The sequence below is a fragment of the Heliangelus exortis genome, chromosome 9 (genome assembly GCF_036169615.1).
Source record: "Heliangelus exortis chromosome 9, bHelExo1.hap1, whole genome shotgun sequence".
Lineage (NCBI taxonomy): Eukaryota > Metazoa > Chordata > Aves > Apodiformes > Trochilidae > Heliangelus > Heliangelus exortis.
Window position 1 is genome coordinate 1,984,582 of NC_092430.1, and position 18,194 is coordinate 2,002,775.

An 18,194-nucleotide genomic window follows, 5' to 3' on the forward strand; every position below is an offset into this window, starting at 1 on the left:
AAGTTAAACGTTTTTGAAAGCAATTAAATTATTATTAAAGCTTTATTCAAAGTCACTTCCACTGCTTTAAGGCATATGAGAAGTGACTTTGCAAAATACTGCCTCTCACTGGAGCTCAGCCTTTTTGTTGGCACCTATTTATACCTTCCTTTTCTCCTCCACAACCACTTTATGTGCTACTTAGTTTTTGTGTTTTATTCCCAGGGCCCATATCAAGATACGTTGGAGTTTCTTTTGGGAAGTAGGGATGAGTGTAAAAACTTCTGGAAAATCTGTGTTGAATATCACACATTCTTTAGGCTCTTTGATCAGCCAAAGCCAAAGGCTAAAGCAGTGTTCTTCACCAGAGGGTCATCATTCAGATACAGGTAGGGAGAAACCTAACAGATTTATTAAAGCTGAATTCCTTAGATAAAGAGATTTAAAGGAAAAACTGTTCTTAAAGTAATTCTACTTCTAATTCTTAATCACTGTTTTGTAATGTTTGGTTTTTTGTGGGTTCACAGTGGACGAACACAGAAGCAATTAGTGGATTATATTAAGGACAGTGGGATGAAGAAAATGCCATATGAAAGGTAAGGTGGAATGTAAATTGAGATGTTTACAGTGCCCTTATTTCCTAAATTTCAGTGTTTCCAAATGATGCATGGAGGCATGGTCATTTATGGACTTCTCAGTTAATGAGGTCTACCTCCAGTTTTAGGTACCTGGACTAAATATATAACATTTCTAATTATGGGGTGGATGTAAAGAAGCTTAGAGAAGTTTCAGTATTGCATTTTAATGTCTATGGACAACGTGTGGTTAGAGATCTAATAGTTAGGAATGTTTTGAAGATTCACTGAAATTAGTGCAGACTTGTCTGTATGTCACTAGCCAGTGGCACAGCACATGATTTAACTTGGGATCTGCAAGCCTGGACCTGTGACCTTAAATACTTTTTCATTTCTAAACATATAAATAAATAAAGAATGTACATTTGCATTATAAAATGGTCATTTATTACACACATTATTATTAAACCATCCTGGGAAGCTCTTCGTAGTCTTTAATTTTGAAAGATTATAGGAATTTAGTTGGAATTTTAAGAAGTTTGCATTCACATGCTATTAATAAAAATATTTCATGTCTTGGACTCCAGTTGAGCTCCATTTCTGTATGAAAGACTGATTTTCTAGTAAATTATTGACTATTATGGAATAGTAATTACAGAATTACTGGTAAATTATGGAATCTAATAATGACTGTGATGTAATATACCACTTCTTGGTGTGTAATGTAGAATTTTATATGCCATAAATTATAGGGTTGACTGAACTTTAAGTAGTTTGTAAAATTGTTGCAGATTAATTCCTTCTGGTTTTGAAGCCTTTCATTTGTAGATGTTTGTACTGATGATAAAGGAAGATGTTAAACTAAGTGTGCTATTTAGTCCAGTCTTTTGCCCAGGTTGCTCTTGAGTTCCCCTTCAGTGGTGTGAATGATCTGGATCTTGCTTTATTCCAGTTTCTGTGTGTTTCTTACTCTTGTGTTGTTTAAGTTGCAACTTTTGTGACTAATCTATATCCTGAACTTACTAACAAAATGTGATAAAACACATCTTGAGACATTTCTTTTAGCTTCCAGAGTGGAGGTAGCTGAATGGGGAGGGGAGAGGGCTGACTGATATCTTGGAAACTCACAGGATGCTCTCTGTTCTGCAGGAGGCACAGCAAAGCCAGAGCATCCACTCGTGCTTCAAACCCTGATGTGCCAAAGCAGGTCAGTTCTGCAGCACTCTGGATGTTGCAGCCAGGGCATCTGGTACTCAGCTTCCCAACCTGATGGTGAAGGAAAGGTGGTCTGAGTCAACCATTTCTCTGGAACTGCTTTCCCATTTGGGCTTTGTCCCTGATGCATGGTTTCTCTTCTTGTAGTGGTGGGTTTGAGTTTTGATAGTTGTAGCCAATGGAGTCTAAAGTGAGTAATATTTTCCTTTCCAGAGTTCATCTTAGCTGAAAAGAAAATGTCAGACTTCCTTGTATGTTATTATTTCAGTGGATTAGTTTGTCTCCAGGTACTGGTTAACTACATTCTGTGGAAGTCTTCAGTTCATTGCACAGATACCTTCTACAATCAGTGGCAAGAAGCAAGTATTTCACTGAGTGGGATTGCTTTACATGGGAGAGGTTAAGGAGGCATTACAGGGTTTTGCTGTTGGTATTTTGTGTTGCTTTCTCTTACGGATGCTTTTACATGGATTTAATTTTCCATCCAGTTAGCAGAATTCAGGAAGAAAGATCTTGCCTCTTATTGTGGGCGCTGTTTCTGCATGCAATGTGTTGTTTGCTGTAAAGTGGGCTCTTTTGAAGCAACTATTCCTTCTGCCTCAGGAACTGGATGTTGCTTTTGGTTTTATGTGTTATAAAAACCTTTCTATGTGTTCTCTTTCTACTTCTTTTTCCTCTTAGAGTGTCCCATTCACTGAGGGCTTGAGAACCCCAGGGTCTCCTGCCTCAGCAGCTGCCCCCTTCCACTCTGTTCACTCATCGGCCACTCCTACTCCTGTCCTGCCCATCTTTGCAGAAACCAACCCTTCCTCCTTGGACCCCCGAGCACCATACACAAGGATCCCAGAAAACAACACTGAAGCACCAGCAGAAGAAGTGGGGAGGAAACTGATGCAGCAGCCTGGATCTCCCATGCTCCAAGGTGTTGGGTTTGGTCGTGTTGCAGGAAACTGTAACCCCGCTTGTCCTGTTATTGAGAGTGGTTGCAGTTTAAATCTAGATGTAGAGAAGAGTAGTAAGGAGAGCAGGGTCACTGTTTGTAAAAATGACAATGATGAGGATGACTTTACCACATGTGTTCTCATTGCTGAACAAGACCACCAGCATGGTAGTCGGGGGGCCCCTCGTTTCACATTGACAAATTCGCAGTTACAGGTGTCAGAGGAATTTATTGATGATGACCCAGCAGAAATTTCCTTTTTTGCTGGGGGCTCTGAGGCATTTACATATGTGTACAGTGGTCTAGAGTTGAAGGGCTCCAATTTTTCCAAGTGTGTGGCAGGGTCTCCTGGCTTAACTACAGATGCCCTGGAGCACAATCCAGTCTCTCCCCATTCGAGCCCTGACAGGTACTCAACTGAAGCAGTAGATATGAACATGGAAGATGAGTTTGAATTTGAAGAAGGGAGTGATTTCAATGGCAATGAGAGGCCATCAGATACCTCAGAGCTGTTTGAGGTGAAAGCCCAAGCAAGCAGGATGCAGAGCCTCCTGAGCCCCTCGGAAACGAGTTCGCTCGTCAACAACCGCTCTGAAAGCAGCTCCCTCAACAACTTGCCCCTGAATGGTACATCCTCCCTGCACACCTACAGCTCTGCCAACCACTCAGAGGCCAGTTCCATGGTCAACTTCCCTGCCTACTCAGTCCACTCTGAGTCCAGCTCAGCCTTTCAGTTCACAGACATTATTGACCAGCTGGAGCAGCTGAGCTATCCACCTACCACCACGGAAGACTCCAGCAGCACAGACACAGACTCCTGGGACTCTGAAACTGCAGCACCACTGGATGTAAACCTTTTCTTTAGTAACCCTTTTGATCAAGCCACCAGTGAAAATTTTGATATTGACTTTCAGAATAATTTAAAAAATCTCACTCAAGACGACTGGACAGAGAAGGCACATGCCAATTGATTCTGGTGTTTCTGTGCTGTTCAGGTTTACAGATCCAAAGGGTGTGATGTCAGTTACTTTAAGCGAGAAAACTTTAATCCAGTGGCTGGATTTTCAATCACCTTGTTGATTTTTTTTTTTTTTTTTTAAAGTACCTCTTCAGTTTCCCTCAAAGCATTCTAGCTTTGGTGCTGCATTATATGCATCACACTGCATCCAGAATGTCTTATAACAGGCCATGATGTTTGAAAAATACTGCATCTAGGAAAAACCACTGATTTCAGGGAAGTTAAGTATCATCAGCTGGCTCATGCTGACATAACAAATCACAGTCTACTGAAGGATTTCTTTGGCTATAAAGATACCTGTAGGGGGCTGATGTAATATGCTGTTCCTCCAGCATCCAAATGCAAGTCACTTTTGCACATGCTTGTTAACAAGCAGCCACACCCAGTAAAGAAGCTGTTTTCCTGTGCTGCACTTAGAATCCCCTTTTGGGGTGCTGGTTTTCTTGTTTCCTCAATATAAAAAAAGGACAATGTTCAAATCAACTATGAAGGAAAGCTTTAAAATATCAACCTGTGCAACATGTCTGTGGTGTGTTTTGAAGAATAAATAATCTACCTGATATTTTAGAAGAGGGAATGTGTACACTATCAAATGAAAACAACAGTTGCCAAAACTTCTTGTGAAGACAATCACTGTGTTTTCTGGCTTCAAAGTGCCTTCAGCAGTCCAGCAGCAAACCACTAGCCTTCTGCTTTGCAGCAGTATGGAGATCTATGCATAGGCTATAAAAGCTCTTAATCCCCCTGGCATCTTGTCCTACCTTTTTCTTTGATTTAATCACACTGCTAAACAATGCTCACAGATTAATTCATAAGTGTCCTTTATCTCTGGAGGACAGGTGGTGGTAAACCTGACAATAGCTTTCATTTTTCTTTAAAATATGAACTGCATTTGGAGAAATACTGTAATCTGTCTGAGTAAGTGAGATGTTAGGAGGTGTGAATACTGCAGAGAACAGTTAGTGCTTCACTGCTTTATGCATTTTTTTTCAGTGGGTTGACTTTGATACGAGACTTGATCTGTAAATTTTTAAAAGTTATGGGAAAGTTTACTGAACTGGCCACATTTAATTCAGCATCATTTATTGAGGTGAAACAGTAAAAGCTGTGAAACATCCTTCCAGTCTGAAACTGAGGCATGAAATTCTGTCCTTGGCCTTGTCATGGCATTTTTTATTGCATTTTGCTTCTGTACAAGCAAGAAGGTGAAATACATAACACCTGACTGAAGCCTTGTGATGGAAAGCATCATCTCCCTCAGCCAATTGATTGTGGGGCTTCCCTCTTGGCCAGTTTGGAGTCCTTTGTGGTTTCCAGGAGCAAGTGCAGCACAAGGACAATCAACACCTCCAAAATAAGCAGCTTACAGTTCCAAGCAAAACTTCACTGGATATCACTTGTATCAGTTTTCTTAACTGTGGTCTTGATGCATCATTAAAAGACCTTCATTCTTTACTCAAACATTTTTTAAAAATACCAGTATTTCTTAAAATTCTGCTAATTAAAATTTGAAGCTATGGTAGAAAAGAAGGAGTCAATACCTCCTTCAGTCATCCTTTTTTTTTCTCGTGCAATTTTTACCAAAGTTCTTCACAGCACTTCCTCCTGTTGTAGTTACTGTGTTGGAGTGGAACCACTGCTGTTCCATGAGAAACCTGTCTCCTTTGCCAGTGGCACAGAAAATGAAAGCACATTTTAAAACCAAGTATTAGTTTGGACCTATAGGAATGTGCAGCAGTTTGGTTGCTCTTTTTTTTTTTTTGTTTGTAAGTGCTACATTTATTTTTTTCTTCTGTTGAATGTGTGTTCTGGCTTATTGTGTGCCTTCATTCATAGCTGTGGAGGTGATGTTGTGGCTGTGTAATGGGACATTTCTAAATAAGCACTTGGAGGAGGTCTTCAGTTGTGTCCAGAACTGGTACCTTGAAGTATATATTTCTAGGCAGTTGGTCTGGTTTCCTTCCCACAACTATGTGATTGAAAAAAGAAAATCAGAAAAAAATACTTCTGCTTGCAAACTCTCTTACAGGTGGTGGAACAAATACCTCTATCTAAAGATTTAGAGGAAGGTTGTGTGATTTATCTTTTAAGAAAAGAATCTTGATTCAGCTATTTCCACAGAACCACATCTGCCTCCATTTTATGTTCTTTGCTTCAATCACAAGCATTCTCTCTAAATGTTACAGAATTTCTCAAAGTAAAAAATAATAAATCCAACTAAAATCTCTAAATTTTCAAAAGATCTTAGGAAAAAAGCTGCCTGCATTGTCAATTAAAGGTGCTTGTCAATCCTGAGAGAAGGCTTGAGATTTTAAAAATAAATAAAAAAGTTATAATAGTCTTAGTGTAATGCCCCTTTTGTTTTGCAAAGGAATGGGAGTCACTAGCATCTCAGTCCTTGAGCTTTAGAGCATGGATCCACAGTTGAGGACAGAGTGGTCCAGTGGGGGAACTTTGACCTGGGTATGATGGTCAGATGAAGGTTTTTGGTTGCAGGCATCAGCAGGAGCACTGATCCTTCAGATCCTCCAGACAGTCTGTGCATCCTGGGATTTGGGATGCTTGTGCCAAGACTGGGCTGATATCCCTGTCTGGGATTGCACTCCATGGTGTAATGCAGGTTGTAGGAGAATGAGGTGCTGCTGCCCATGCCTGTGGGGCCTGCTAGGTCTATCTGTGCTGTTGCTAATTGATAGCATGTAGCTCTTGTGATTCCTCTCAAAAGCTCTTCAAAGCTAGATGAGGACATAGTTGTGTGCATAGCTCTGTCATTTTATTTGTGGTTTCCGAGGTAGGCAGAAAAGAGGAGGGAATTTAATTCATAAAAATTTCTTATAGCAGGAAAGCCATGAGAAAGGTTCTTCGTATTCTCCAGAGGGACAAGTTCAGATTCACATTCCAGTATAAATGGAGAGAAAAGCAGTTTGCCTTCAAGGGAACAGGCTGGCTCAGTGCTTCACAGTGAACTGGAGCACCACTTGTTATTTTTTACTGCACTAGAGCCATGCCACAGGTGCTTTTCTCCTCCAGCTGTCTCCTGAGGTGGCAGGAGAAGGTGAGAGAAGGAAGTGTCTTTGTGCAGTGTAAGGGAACTGGTGAGCCTCAGGTCAGTGTGGCTGTGTCCCAACAACCAGGGGTGCTGTTAAGCTTCCAGTGTTACTCCTTGCAGTCTGTTTTGTTTTCTTTTTACAGTGGTGATGCTACTAAAACATAGTTCCCAGTACTCATAACTGGTTTTATTCGTGACCACACAACAGTTTTTCTTTTCAAGAAGGTGAGTAGTATGCTGGCAGCTGGTGATGAATTGGTTCTGGCCAAATAACCAAGAACCTGGGATCCTTGTGGACCCTGAGCAGCCAAAGCTGCTGTGGAAATTTCATGAACTAGGAGGGAGATTACATAGGAAAAAATTTAAAGTTCTGTGTTGAATGTCCCATGCATGCTCACCCTGAGAAGAAGGCGTTTGAGGAGCTGTGGTAGGAGCAGATGAAAGCCTAGGTGCAGACCTTCATTTGTCCTTGGCAAGTAAGTGGTCATCCTCTCCTCCTCCCAACAGTGTAATTTCTTGCAGGTACGTTCTCTCATGTTTACTTTCTGCCCCCCTCTGTGGGAGGCTGGGTGGACCATAAAAAGGTACTTACATTCTAGTTGATCTACAGGTTTTAGTGCCTGTGGAGAACCACAGGAGTTTCCAGACTTGCTCTGCTGCTTCAGACTGTGCATCCACCCACTGTTGCAGCACTAGCTTAGCAAAGGGAGAATGCTGAAGCCATTGCTCCTGCTCCTCAGTGAAACAGGGTTGTTTTCCATCCTTCCACTTCTCTCTCTTCCTGTTTGAGCAAGTAGAAGCTATGTCAATATTTGTGGCTTTTCAAAATGAGTTAGGTTGATAGGTTTTCCCCTCTTGCAGTACTCAGCTTGCACGTTTGCAGTGTGACAAAAAGACACTAAGAAATGTGTGTCTTGAGTGGGGAAATTATTCTGCACCTCTAGTGCTGTATGTGCACGCTCACAAGTGTTCTGTGCTTCAATGTGTATAAATGGAGAGCACTACAGCAGAATGTTTTTCATCTTGTGTGTGCAGTTAGTGGAACTCTTAATTTGCACAAAACGTGGGTCATAGAATATTCCCTGATGTATCCACCACCTGGGTAAACATTGGTAAAGTTTACTAGTCTGTATTATCTATGTATGTAGACTTTGTAATTTGAAAATAGTCCTTAGTTATTCAAGTAATATGTGCTTTATGTTTCCCAGAACTTAACATATATTATCTTAGGATGGAATAGGGTGATATATTGATCTGCTCTTTCATGTCAATTTCCAGTAAATTTTGGAGCTTTGTTTGGGGTTTTTTTTTGGTTTTGGTTTGGCATTACTTGTTTTTGTTGGGTTTTTTGGTGGTGTCAGTCTTTGCTTAGTTGGCAAATCTTTAAGGTAGGATTTTGTGGGGATACTAATAAAAGTCATGAGAATTTAATGCTGTTTGGTGCCAACCTGTCGGTAAGTCATTCCCATTATTGTCATTTTGCAAAAAGTCCTAAGCCATGATTATTTGGTGTTGATGGAATGAATCCCTAGATAATAGAATTTTCACTGTAGCTGTCATTAACCTGCAGTGTTTAGTAGATCTGAAATCAGACATCTGCAGCCTCTGCATAAATGTGGGGAGACTTTACAGTTCCAAACGTGTATCATAAAATCCACTTAATTTATTATCTGCTTCTGGGCTATTGTGGCATTAGTCCACCAGGTGAGCTGTAGGTTGTTTTTTTTTTTGCAGGTTTCAAATCTGGAGCATGGGTAATTGGCCCTGGTTTGTGGGGAAGGTGTTGCTATGAATTTTGCAAAGGCTCACAATATTCTGCTGTTGCAGCTGAGAGCACAGCTTGTGACAGCCCTGCAGGGCAGGAAGAAACACAAAATGCCTGTTTGGCAGTAGGTACAGGGGTACTCATGCCTTGGTTAAGAGTTACTCCCCAGTTAAATAAGGTGCTACTCCTTTCAGGTAAGGATTCAGTTAAGAAAACAAAGAGGGCTGGAATTTCTTAATTCATCTCTTGAACTTTTATCTTTCATACAGTAAATGTTTTCTTGAATTACATGTTTTCGTTACAGGTTTTTAATAACTTTGTGTCTGTTCAGATTTCTGGCTATGACCCTACACATTTGTATTAGTTAATAATTTTAATTGTTTATGCAATAAAATAAGGAAACCTTTTATATAAATGACAACACGGGCTTTTTAGCTTCATTTTTCGTTACCCTTGTGTTTGAAATAGAATAAATATTTGTTCTCCTAGCCAAGGCATCTTAAGAGTTTTATTACTGGATTGATTCAGGCAGTTTTCCTCTTATTCACCTTTGTTGCAAGTAGAGCACAACTGGGGCAAATATCAGTGTGTGGTTCTCAAATTACTGTTCTATGCAATTCTTTTGCTTGTGATAAAAATGGGACCATAAAAGTTCAGATTTCCTTGTAGGATTTATGTTCATTGTGGAGACATTTCTTTTCAAACTGGGTATGACCCTTGAACTCTCTTCTCTATATTTTTATTAGGAGCCTGTTGTTTACTGTAAACATAGGGTATGGAGGCAATTGCATATTTTCTAGGTTGAAAGTTCTCCTTCAGAAGTTTGTGAGCAATATCTGGGTTAAATTCTTTCCCTGAATCACATAGGCACTTGCTTAAAAAAAAAAAAAAAAAAAAGTCAGTAGTACTTGAATAAGTAAAACTGAACAGCTTTCTGGGCTAGTTTGATTTGATATTTGAAAAACAAAATATTCTCCATACTATGTTTGCTAATATATATAAAACAATGAGAACACTCACTCCAAACCAGTGCTAAGGAAGAATTTTTGGGTAGCATTGCCTCTGACTTGCTTTTGAAGGTTTTAGAACATAGCACATCCTGTGACTTTATTACAGGGATTGAATTTGATTAACTTGGATTTGATTGTTACTCCTTCAAAGTTAAACCAAGTTTACGTAGATTTAAGGAAAATGTGTACCTGAAATAAATAATTGATTTAGGTTAAAAACTGACAATTCATTTCAGTGATGCTGCAAACAGGTTTGTGCAAGGTTTTTGGTTTGAGCACCAACAGGTCAAAGCTGTCAGTACAGCCTAAAGAAACCTGTTTAGCAGTGTGACAGTATAAGCATTTAGAAGTTGCAGTCTATAACCACAGATACTTGTTTTTTCCTGCAAATAGTGTAGGCTTTGCAAGCTGGGGAAGTTGGTGGGAGAAGGGCTGGATCCTGGAGGTACCCATCAACCTGTGACTCTCCTACATTGTCACTTGTAGGTGTCACTGCACAGGTCCAAATGGTTTCACTGGGGCATGTGGCCAGTGCTCTACTAAACATGATCTAACAATTAATGTTAAATAATTTTAAAATATTAAATATTAATATATTAATATTAAATATCATAATTTTTTTTTATTTATTCTCCATCTCCCAAATACCCTCTCTATTTTAAAGGGAAGATTTGCAGGAGGGAACACATTAGTTGTGATATTTTGAAATAAGGAAGCTTGTAGATATCCCAGGATATTCCCAGCATGTGGCCAGTGCTCTACTAAACATGATCTAACAATTAATGTTAAATAATTTTAAAATATTAAATATTAATAGATTAATACTAAATATTAAATATCTTAATTTTTTTTTTCTGAGATTCTCCATCTCCCAAATACCCTCTCTATTTTAAAGGGAAGATTTGCAGGAGGGAATATATTAGTTGTGATATTTTGAAATAAGGAAGCTTGTAGATATCCCAGGATATTCCCAGCATGTGGCCAGTGCTCTACTAAACATGATCTAACAATTAATGTTAAATAATTTTAAAATATTAAATATTAATAGATTAATACTAAATATTAAATATCTTAATTTTTTTTTTTTCTGAGATTCTCCATCTCCCAAATACCCTCTCTATTTTAAAGGGAAGATTTGCAGGAGGGAATATATTAGTTGTGATATTTTGAAATAAGGAAGCTTGTAGATATCCCAGGATATTCCCAGCATGTGGCCAGTGCTCTACTAAACATGATCTAACAATTAATGTTAAATAATTTTAAAATATTAAATATTAATAGATTAATACTAAATATTAAATATCTTAATTTTTTTTTTTTCTGAGATTCTCCATCTCCCAAATACCCTCTCTATTTTAAAGGGAAGATTTGCAGGAGGGAATATATTAGTTGTGATATTTTGAAATAAGGAAGCTTGTAGATATCCCAGGGTTTCAGTTGTCCTACATTTCCTTGCAGGACACTTTCACACTCAAAATAATAATTTGGTCTGTGCTTGTGGTTGGGATCAGCAGTGCATTGGGCAGGAGGGGGGCTCTGGGTGGGCTCCCCCTCATCTTCTGATTAGCACTGAACATAAAAATGTCATCTGTTTAAAGAAGTAGTAATAATAGTTGTTGTTACTATCAGCAATGATAATAAGTTGCATCTTTGAAGGGAATCTTAGAAGTGAAGTGCAGATCCTTCTGACATAAAGGTTATGGAACCAGTTGCTTGGATTTCTTTTTGTCAAGCTTTGCTCTCAAATCTGACTTTGTGGGTAGAGATTTAATTTAGATCAAAGCATGGAAATACCCTCTGAAAAATAACTGCAAAGTGATACCAAAAGCTTATTACTCTGTTATTATGCTTTTAAACCAAATCAGGTCTGTTTCTAAAACTTACTAAAAGCTACTGCATGCTAATATCATAGGCAAAACCTATAAACTGTCCTTGTTTGGTGCTTGCAAAAATCTGCAAAAAAACCCCACAGTGCTGTGAGCTATGTGCTTCTCTTTTTCTGGAACAACAGATAGCCAGTGGTCTTGTAAAGTATGGACAGATCCAGCTAGTATCACCATGGCTGCAGTGATTTTTTAATTTATTTTTAATTTATTTTTAGTCCAGATTCTGCCCCAGACCTGGCCCACCTCCCTCCCTTGTTCCTGCTGGACCTGCATGCTTCCCACAGACTAGAATTTAAAAAAAAAATAAATAAAAGGGTGGCAAAAGAGGAAAGGCAGAAAAATAAGATGTTGGTGTTCAGCATGCTAATTTTCCAGAGCTACTTTTAATATTAAAAGTTGCAATTAAAACTCATATATACAAGTTCCTCTCCCAAATTTCCTTTTGTGGGAGTTGAAAGGTGTGGAATATCCTCTCCCTTATCTGTTGTATAAATAAGCTTCAGTTCAACTTGTTTTATATCTGCCAAAAAAAAAAAAAAAAGTCTTAATACATATAAGGACATAGTCTGGTAGTTTATTAAAGACATCAGCCTCATTTCAGACAACAGAAATTTAGAGCCTCCTGATAGTTCAGATGATAAAATTTAGTACCAAAGTGGTAAAATTTAGTCTTGTGATTAAGAAAGTGATCTAGCAGGTTGTTCTTCTCTTAGTCATTTTCTGTTTGCAGCAAATAGTCCTAATTTTTCAAGTATCAATTTCTTTTTACTCTGGAAGTTTGACTGGGAGGCAGCTTCATCTTCCTGGCGTGTTGCCTGCTGCTGTCCCTAACATGGAAACAAAATGTAGGAAATTAGAAATCTGCTTGCTTATTTTCTCACTTTCTCTGGTATTGCAGAGTGACATTGGGTGATAGTGAGAAAAAAGAACCCCAAACTGTAATAGTGTCAGTTAGAGGGATGGAATTCCATTACTCTTGAAGACAATTCAAGGTAAGGTCATGGTTACAGCAGCTGGCTTAGAGGTTGTTCTGTAATCCCAGGATGAGCTTTTCATTACTTCTGTAATATTCCCAATGTATTTCTTTTTAAAATATGGATATGAACCTTCACATCTGTATACACTGAAGGTTCTCTCAGTAAAAACTTGAGTAGCCAAGCTTTTATATTGGGTCGTAGTCTTATATGTTAGAGGCTCTGACCTTTTTATACCTCAACAAAAGAAGAGGCAGCATAAACACTAATAAAACAAATTGACAAATTGATAGTGAGAAAAAAGAACCCCAAACTGTAATAGTGTCAGTTAGAGGGATGGAATTCCATTACTCTTGAAGACAATTCAAGGTAAGGTCATGGTTACAGCAGCTGGCTTAGAGGTTGTTCTGTAATCCCAGGATGAACTTTTCATTACTTCTGTAATATTCCCAATGTATTTCTTTTTAAAATTTGGATATGAACCTTCACATCTGTATACACTGAAGGTTCTCTCAGTAAAAACTTGAGTAGCCAAACTTTTATATTGGGTCATAGTCTTATATGTTAGAGGCTCTGACCTTTTTATACCTCAACAAAAGAAGAGGCAGCATAAACACTAATAAAACAAATTGACAAATTGATAGTGAGAAAAAAGAACCCCAAACTGTAATAGTGTCAGTTAGAGGGATGGAATTCCATTACTCTTGAAGACAATTCAAGGTAAGGTCATGGTTACAGCAGCTGGCTTAGAGGTTGTTCTGTAATCCCAGGATGAACTTTTCATTACTTCTGTAATATTCCCAATGTATTTCTTTTTAAAATTTGGATATGAACCTTCACATCTGAATACACTGAAGGTTCTCTCAGTAAAAACTTGAGTAGCCAAACTTTTATATTGGGTCATAGTCTTATATGTTAGAGGCTCTGACCTTTTTATACCTCAACAAAAGAAGAGGCAGCATAAACACTAATAAAACAAATTGACAACATTATACAGTAGCTGTGAAAGATAAGCATCCTCACTGGAGTCTGTCCATAGCTGTGCTCCTGCAAACTACTGTGTTTTTGCAGTGTTTTACAGGTAGACTTGACTATTTTCAAGAATTTTTTTCAATTATATGCATGCTGGTCTTTTTATGAAACTCGTGTTTTTTGCTTGAGGATACATGATCACAGCTACATAGAGTAATTAACTAAAAAGCATTAGTGTTCTTAAAGATCCTTGAGTATGTGGAATGTTGCAGGAAACTGGCATATTTTGATGTTGCATTGAGTTAAGCTTAGGTGTGTGTGATGTGAAAGCAGGAATTTGTCAGGTAGAGCGCGCAGCTGTCCTTGTGAGGTTTGCATCACTGAATTCCCATGCCATTGCCTGGAAAAACCTGGCTCCTGCTGACAGTGAGGCTTTCCAGTTTGGGGCATTTGTGGAGAGAACAAATTCCTGTGTCAAGGAGGATGTTGGAAGGTGGAAACATTCCTGGCAGAGAAATCTCTTCTGGTATCCGTGGAGGATGCTGCCACCTGCGGGGCAGGGAAGGACCTCAGTGCACCAGAGTTTGATGGAGGAGGAAATAATTCCTGAGTTTTGATCTTCACACCAATATTTCTACCTAATTCAAAGCTTCCTAACCTGAAGGGCTTTCAAAAGTGTCAGTGGCTGCTTTGAGTGTTGCACAGTCTTCCTTCTCCATCCTTCTCCAGGAGACTAAAGAATCACCCTACATCTTACCTGCTTGACTAAGAGCTTCCCCGGTGCTCTAGGGGAGAAATACTGTTGGATTGTGAGAAGGAAACTTTCAGTACATAGTTTAGCACCATTGGCCAAGATGTGCAATCCTATTGAGCCAATAACAAGCATTTAAATGTCAACAAATATCTAATCCAAGCTGCTCCTCAACATTTTTGTAGCCCTTTCTAGAAAAGACAGATTTCGGAAGTCACTTTGGCCTCAGGAAATCCCTCTGCAGAAGTTGTTGTTTAACTTGACAGTCTGTGCCAAGTTGCAGCTGTAACAGCTCCTTCCTGAATTCTTTACTGTTTGCATTCTGGGGACACAAGCAGCAGGCTAGAGGGTGCCCTCCAGTCACGATGGGCATGGTGTTCATCTGTCAGATACAAATTGAGCAGGTATTTAAAATAAATTCAGTGGCAGTCTTCCCCTCTTGGAGGTAATAAAATCTAGACCAACTTGATTGAAATAGGCAGGCAGGAGGGTTTGTGTGTAGCAAGTTCTGTCTGTTTTGCCCCCGCCCTATCTGAAGGTTTGGTCTGGAAGAATCAGAAGGAATTTGAGTCACAGGCTGTGGAACATGTTGCTACATCCTCTTAAATTCCAAGAATTTAAAGAAGCTACTCACCCCTTTAAGCTTGTAGTGTATTTGTTTCCAAGCTGTTGTTTCACTGTCCCTGACATGTAAAAGCAAACTTCAAATTAATTTCCCTTCCTGGTGGAGGTGAAACAAACGCCAGAGGCTGTTGCTCTCCTGTGCTAATATTAAAAGCAGGGGGAAGGGTGAAGATGCTCGGGCAGAATGACTGTGCTTGGCTAGTGTATTAATAGTTAACTCTGCAGCCTGGATGATCTGAATCTCTTCCAGGTGAGGGAGTGCAGCAGTGTTTAGCTTCCTGCATTTGTCAATGTGAAACTCTGTGCTCTGGCTCCCTCCACACTGTCCTGCGGCCGGGAGCCAAAGAGCAGCAGCCGCTCCTGCCCGGACTGAATCAAAAAGCTCCCAAGTCTTCCTCTTAGCACCCATGACTTGTGTCTGTTGTCAAAGAGCTGCCAGATATCCACAGGATATGATTTTTTATTATTATTATTATTATTATTTTCAATCATTTATTCACTATTTTAAAGTAGCCTGGGAATAGATGAGTCGGTGGTTTTGGTTTCGCTCTCGATTTTTGTTTGCCTTCCGTCAGGTGATGAAGCCCTTGCTCTCTCTGCTCATTGCACACAACAAAGTGTTCTGGGAGGGCTGTGAGTGTGGCTGAGGGTCTGAGCAGCACAGTGGAAGTGGTAGATACTGAAGTGCTTAGCACCCTTGTCAGCTGTCTGATCTGGCAGAGCTTGTCTGTTTATCATAAGGAAGATCAGAAAGAAAAAAAAAAAAAAGGAGATGTTAGGTAAGAATTTTGTGGGCATGGATGGTGTGGGAAATAGGAATGTCCATTGCCTTTGTTTGGTCCCAAAAAGTAAAGTTTCTTGTGCAGTAGTTTTCACTGAACCCCTGAGGAGTGTCTGCAGAGTCTGCAGAAGAGGGGAGAGCAGCTACTGTTTGTAGACTTAAATTCACTGCAGTGATGCCTTGTATGTCAGAAATCTCCAAAGAGTCCATAAATAATATTAAGAAAAGATGAACTATTAGTAACCTAAAGAAAAGCAGTGTGTGTTACCCTGCTTCAGACAAGTTTTGCTGTACAAGAGGTTTGTGTCCATTTAGTTAATACTCGGTGCTGCAAAACTGTTTTCCTTTGAGATCAGTAGATTGTTCTGTTCAGATACTTAGAAGAACCTGGAATGAAATCTCTTGCATAGTCCCTTTGTGTATAGCAATATGTTTTGCTCTCTCATTGGTTCAGTTTTGGAGGTGTTCCCTGATTTCTGAATGTATGTTTATCAAGTTTTACCTTCTGGATTATTTTTTTTTTCTGGAGTGGAGAATAGTGGTTGAATAGTTTGTCCTAGCTTTTCCCTGGGGTGAAAAGTAATTCTTACTTTAAAAAGGAAAACTTAAAAGCTGCATTCTTTTTCCTGCAGTATCAACAAAATCCAGTGAGATTTGAGCATTTTTCCCTAGACATTATTTAAGGGGAAGGATATGTTGTTTACAGCTGTGAAAGTATCTGCCCTGATTGCACTGCCACATAAAGCTGGGTTGCAAGGAATGCTCCATTTCCTTTGAAATATTCACTTAAGTGCTTTTTTTTTTCTTTTTTGCCTTTTTTTAAATAACCTGTGGCTGCATTTATGGTTTCCAGTAATAGTGAGTAATCATCTTAGACGCGTTATCTTCAGAACCATTTTCTCTCCTTTTCCACTCCATCTTCTTGTTCTCTTCCCACCCAGGCCTCCCTGTGGACCATCACCAGATCTCTTCCCTTGTGCTGAAGAGTCCCCTGAGCTCAAACCCAACGTTTCAGGTGAACTTGAACACAGCTGGCCAGGGTTCCTCTCCCCTGCTGAGTCCTGTCCTCAGCGATGCCGGAGGTGCCAGGATAGAAGAGGATGAGGAGATGAAGCGTAAGGTAAGAAAATGTCCTGAGGAAAGTAATTTCAATAATCTTGAAATTTAAGTCATATTTTATAGTGAAATCAGTGTTTGGGAATATGCTACCACGTGCAGAATCAACTGCTCCACTGGCACACGGCAAGAGGAGAAATTTATGTAAGGTTTGAGCTTAGTAATAAATAGAGTATTGATATTTTAACCCCTGTTGTTTCAGCGTTACCCGACTGACAAAGCATACTTCATAGCAAAGGAGATACTTGCTACAGAACGGACATATTTAAAGGACCTGGAAGTTATTACTGTGGTAAGAGTTTTTCACTTTCTTCATGCCTTTCCTTTTCTTGACAGGTTTGTGATTGGTAATTTAGAACAACTTGGAATTTCTTCCAGATAACAGGAGAAGAAAGCCCTACAATAAAGCACAATCCGTGGGCAATGTAGCTGTTATCTTCCTTATTCTGTAGGTCCTGTGGGAGAGCAGATACCTTCTCTGGACTTTTTGCTCCAGCAGCTACATCATACATCATTTTGATATCTCAGGCAAACTTTTTCACTGGAAAAAGCAAACAGGGACAACCTCAACATGTTTCACATGCATCTTCAATGGCAGTCCTTGCCGTCAGCTCTGTTTATAATCAAGCCATCCTCTCTGCTGTCTTTCTTGGCAAGCTTTTCTCTTTCTGCCTTCAGGCTGTGAGAGCAGATTGCAGTAGCAAAGGGTATTAAGGATCCATTAAGGTGTTTGAGAATTGTCTGTTTTGTCTTTAACTTTGTCTTTTTTTGTGGCTGCTTTTTCTTTACCCTCCTTTCACCCAGAGTGGTCAAATGAGTCTTTGGTTGGAGAACACCTTGAGTTTCCAAGTCTTCTTTTAAGAGCTTTCTCTTAATTTACTTCAGGTTTGAGCACTGAGTGTTCTGTTTTATAAATTATTGTTTTAATTGTGTGAAGAATTGATTCCTTTAACTCCATATATCTTCAGTGGAAGTGTTCTCTGTGAGGTCAGTGAGCACCATCTTATTCAAAATCTACCTACAGGCTTCTCAGCACTTCTCCAAAAAGACTGGGGAATGCCTAGCACCTTTTTTGTAATGTTCATGTCCCTCCCAGAAATTGGGGAATTGAGAATGATAAGTAGTACAGTTTTTGACATGCAACAAGATGTCTCCATCTACTGAGTAACTTTCATGGTGCTCCAAGTTCCACATAGGAGTATCTGCATAGGAAGTCTGGGCAGTGATCTAATGTCACCTGTGACAGCCACTCAGGCATTCACTGTTTTTAGAGCCATTGCCAACCATGTCATTATTGCATTCAGAAACACACTTGTGCCCACAGCCAATAACAAGCTTCATAGGGGTCGGTACTGGGACCGGTGTTGTTCAATATCTTCATCAACGACTTGGATGAGGGTGTAGAATGTACCCTCAGCAAGTTTGCTGATGACACTAAGCTGGGAGGAGTGGCTGACACACCAGAAGGCTGTGCTGCCATTCAGAGAGACTTAGAGAGGCTGGAGAGTTGGGCAGGGAGAAACATGATGAAATTCAACA

The 18,194-nt window shown here is 39.5% G+C and overlaps 1 protein-coding gene across 9 annotated transcripts in view; it reads left to right on the plus strand.

The window, feature by feature from the left end:
* FARP2 (FERM, ARH/RhoGEF and pleckstrin domain protein 2) overlaps positions 1-18,194 on the plus strand; it is a 77,421-nt gene that overhangs the window by 40,915 nt on the left and 18,312 nt on the right. For all 9 annotated transcript variants that reach the window (XR_011727360.1, XR_011727361.1, XR_011727362.1 and 6 more), the window contains exons 10-15: positions 205-368; positions 507-575; positions 1,704-1,761; positions 2,451-2,691; positions 16,481-16,659; positions 16,858-16,947. Coding sequence is in view for 6 of the 9 variants with exons in the window: in XM_071751672.1 (XP_071607773.1) it covers positions 205-368; positions 507-575; positions 1,704-1,761; positions 2,451-2,691; positions 16,481-16,659; positions 16,858-16,947 (801 nt within the window). In the remaining 3 variants the exon portion in view is untranslated. The remainder of the gene's footprint in view (positions 1-204; positions 369-506; positions 576-1,703; positions 1,762-2,450; positions 2,692-16,480; positions 16,660-16,857; positions 16,948-18,194) is intronic.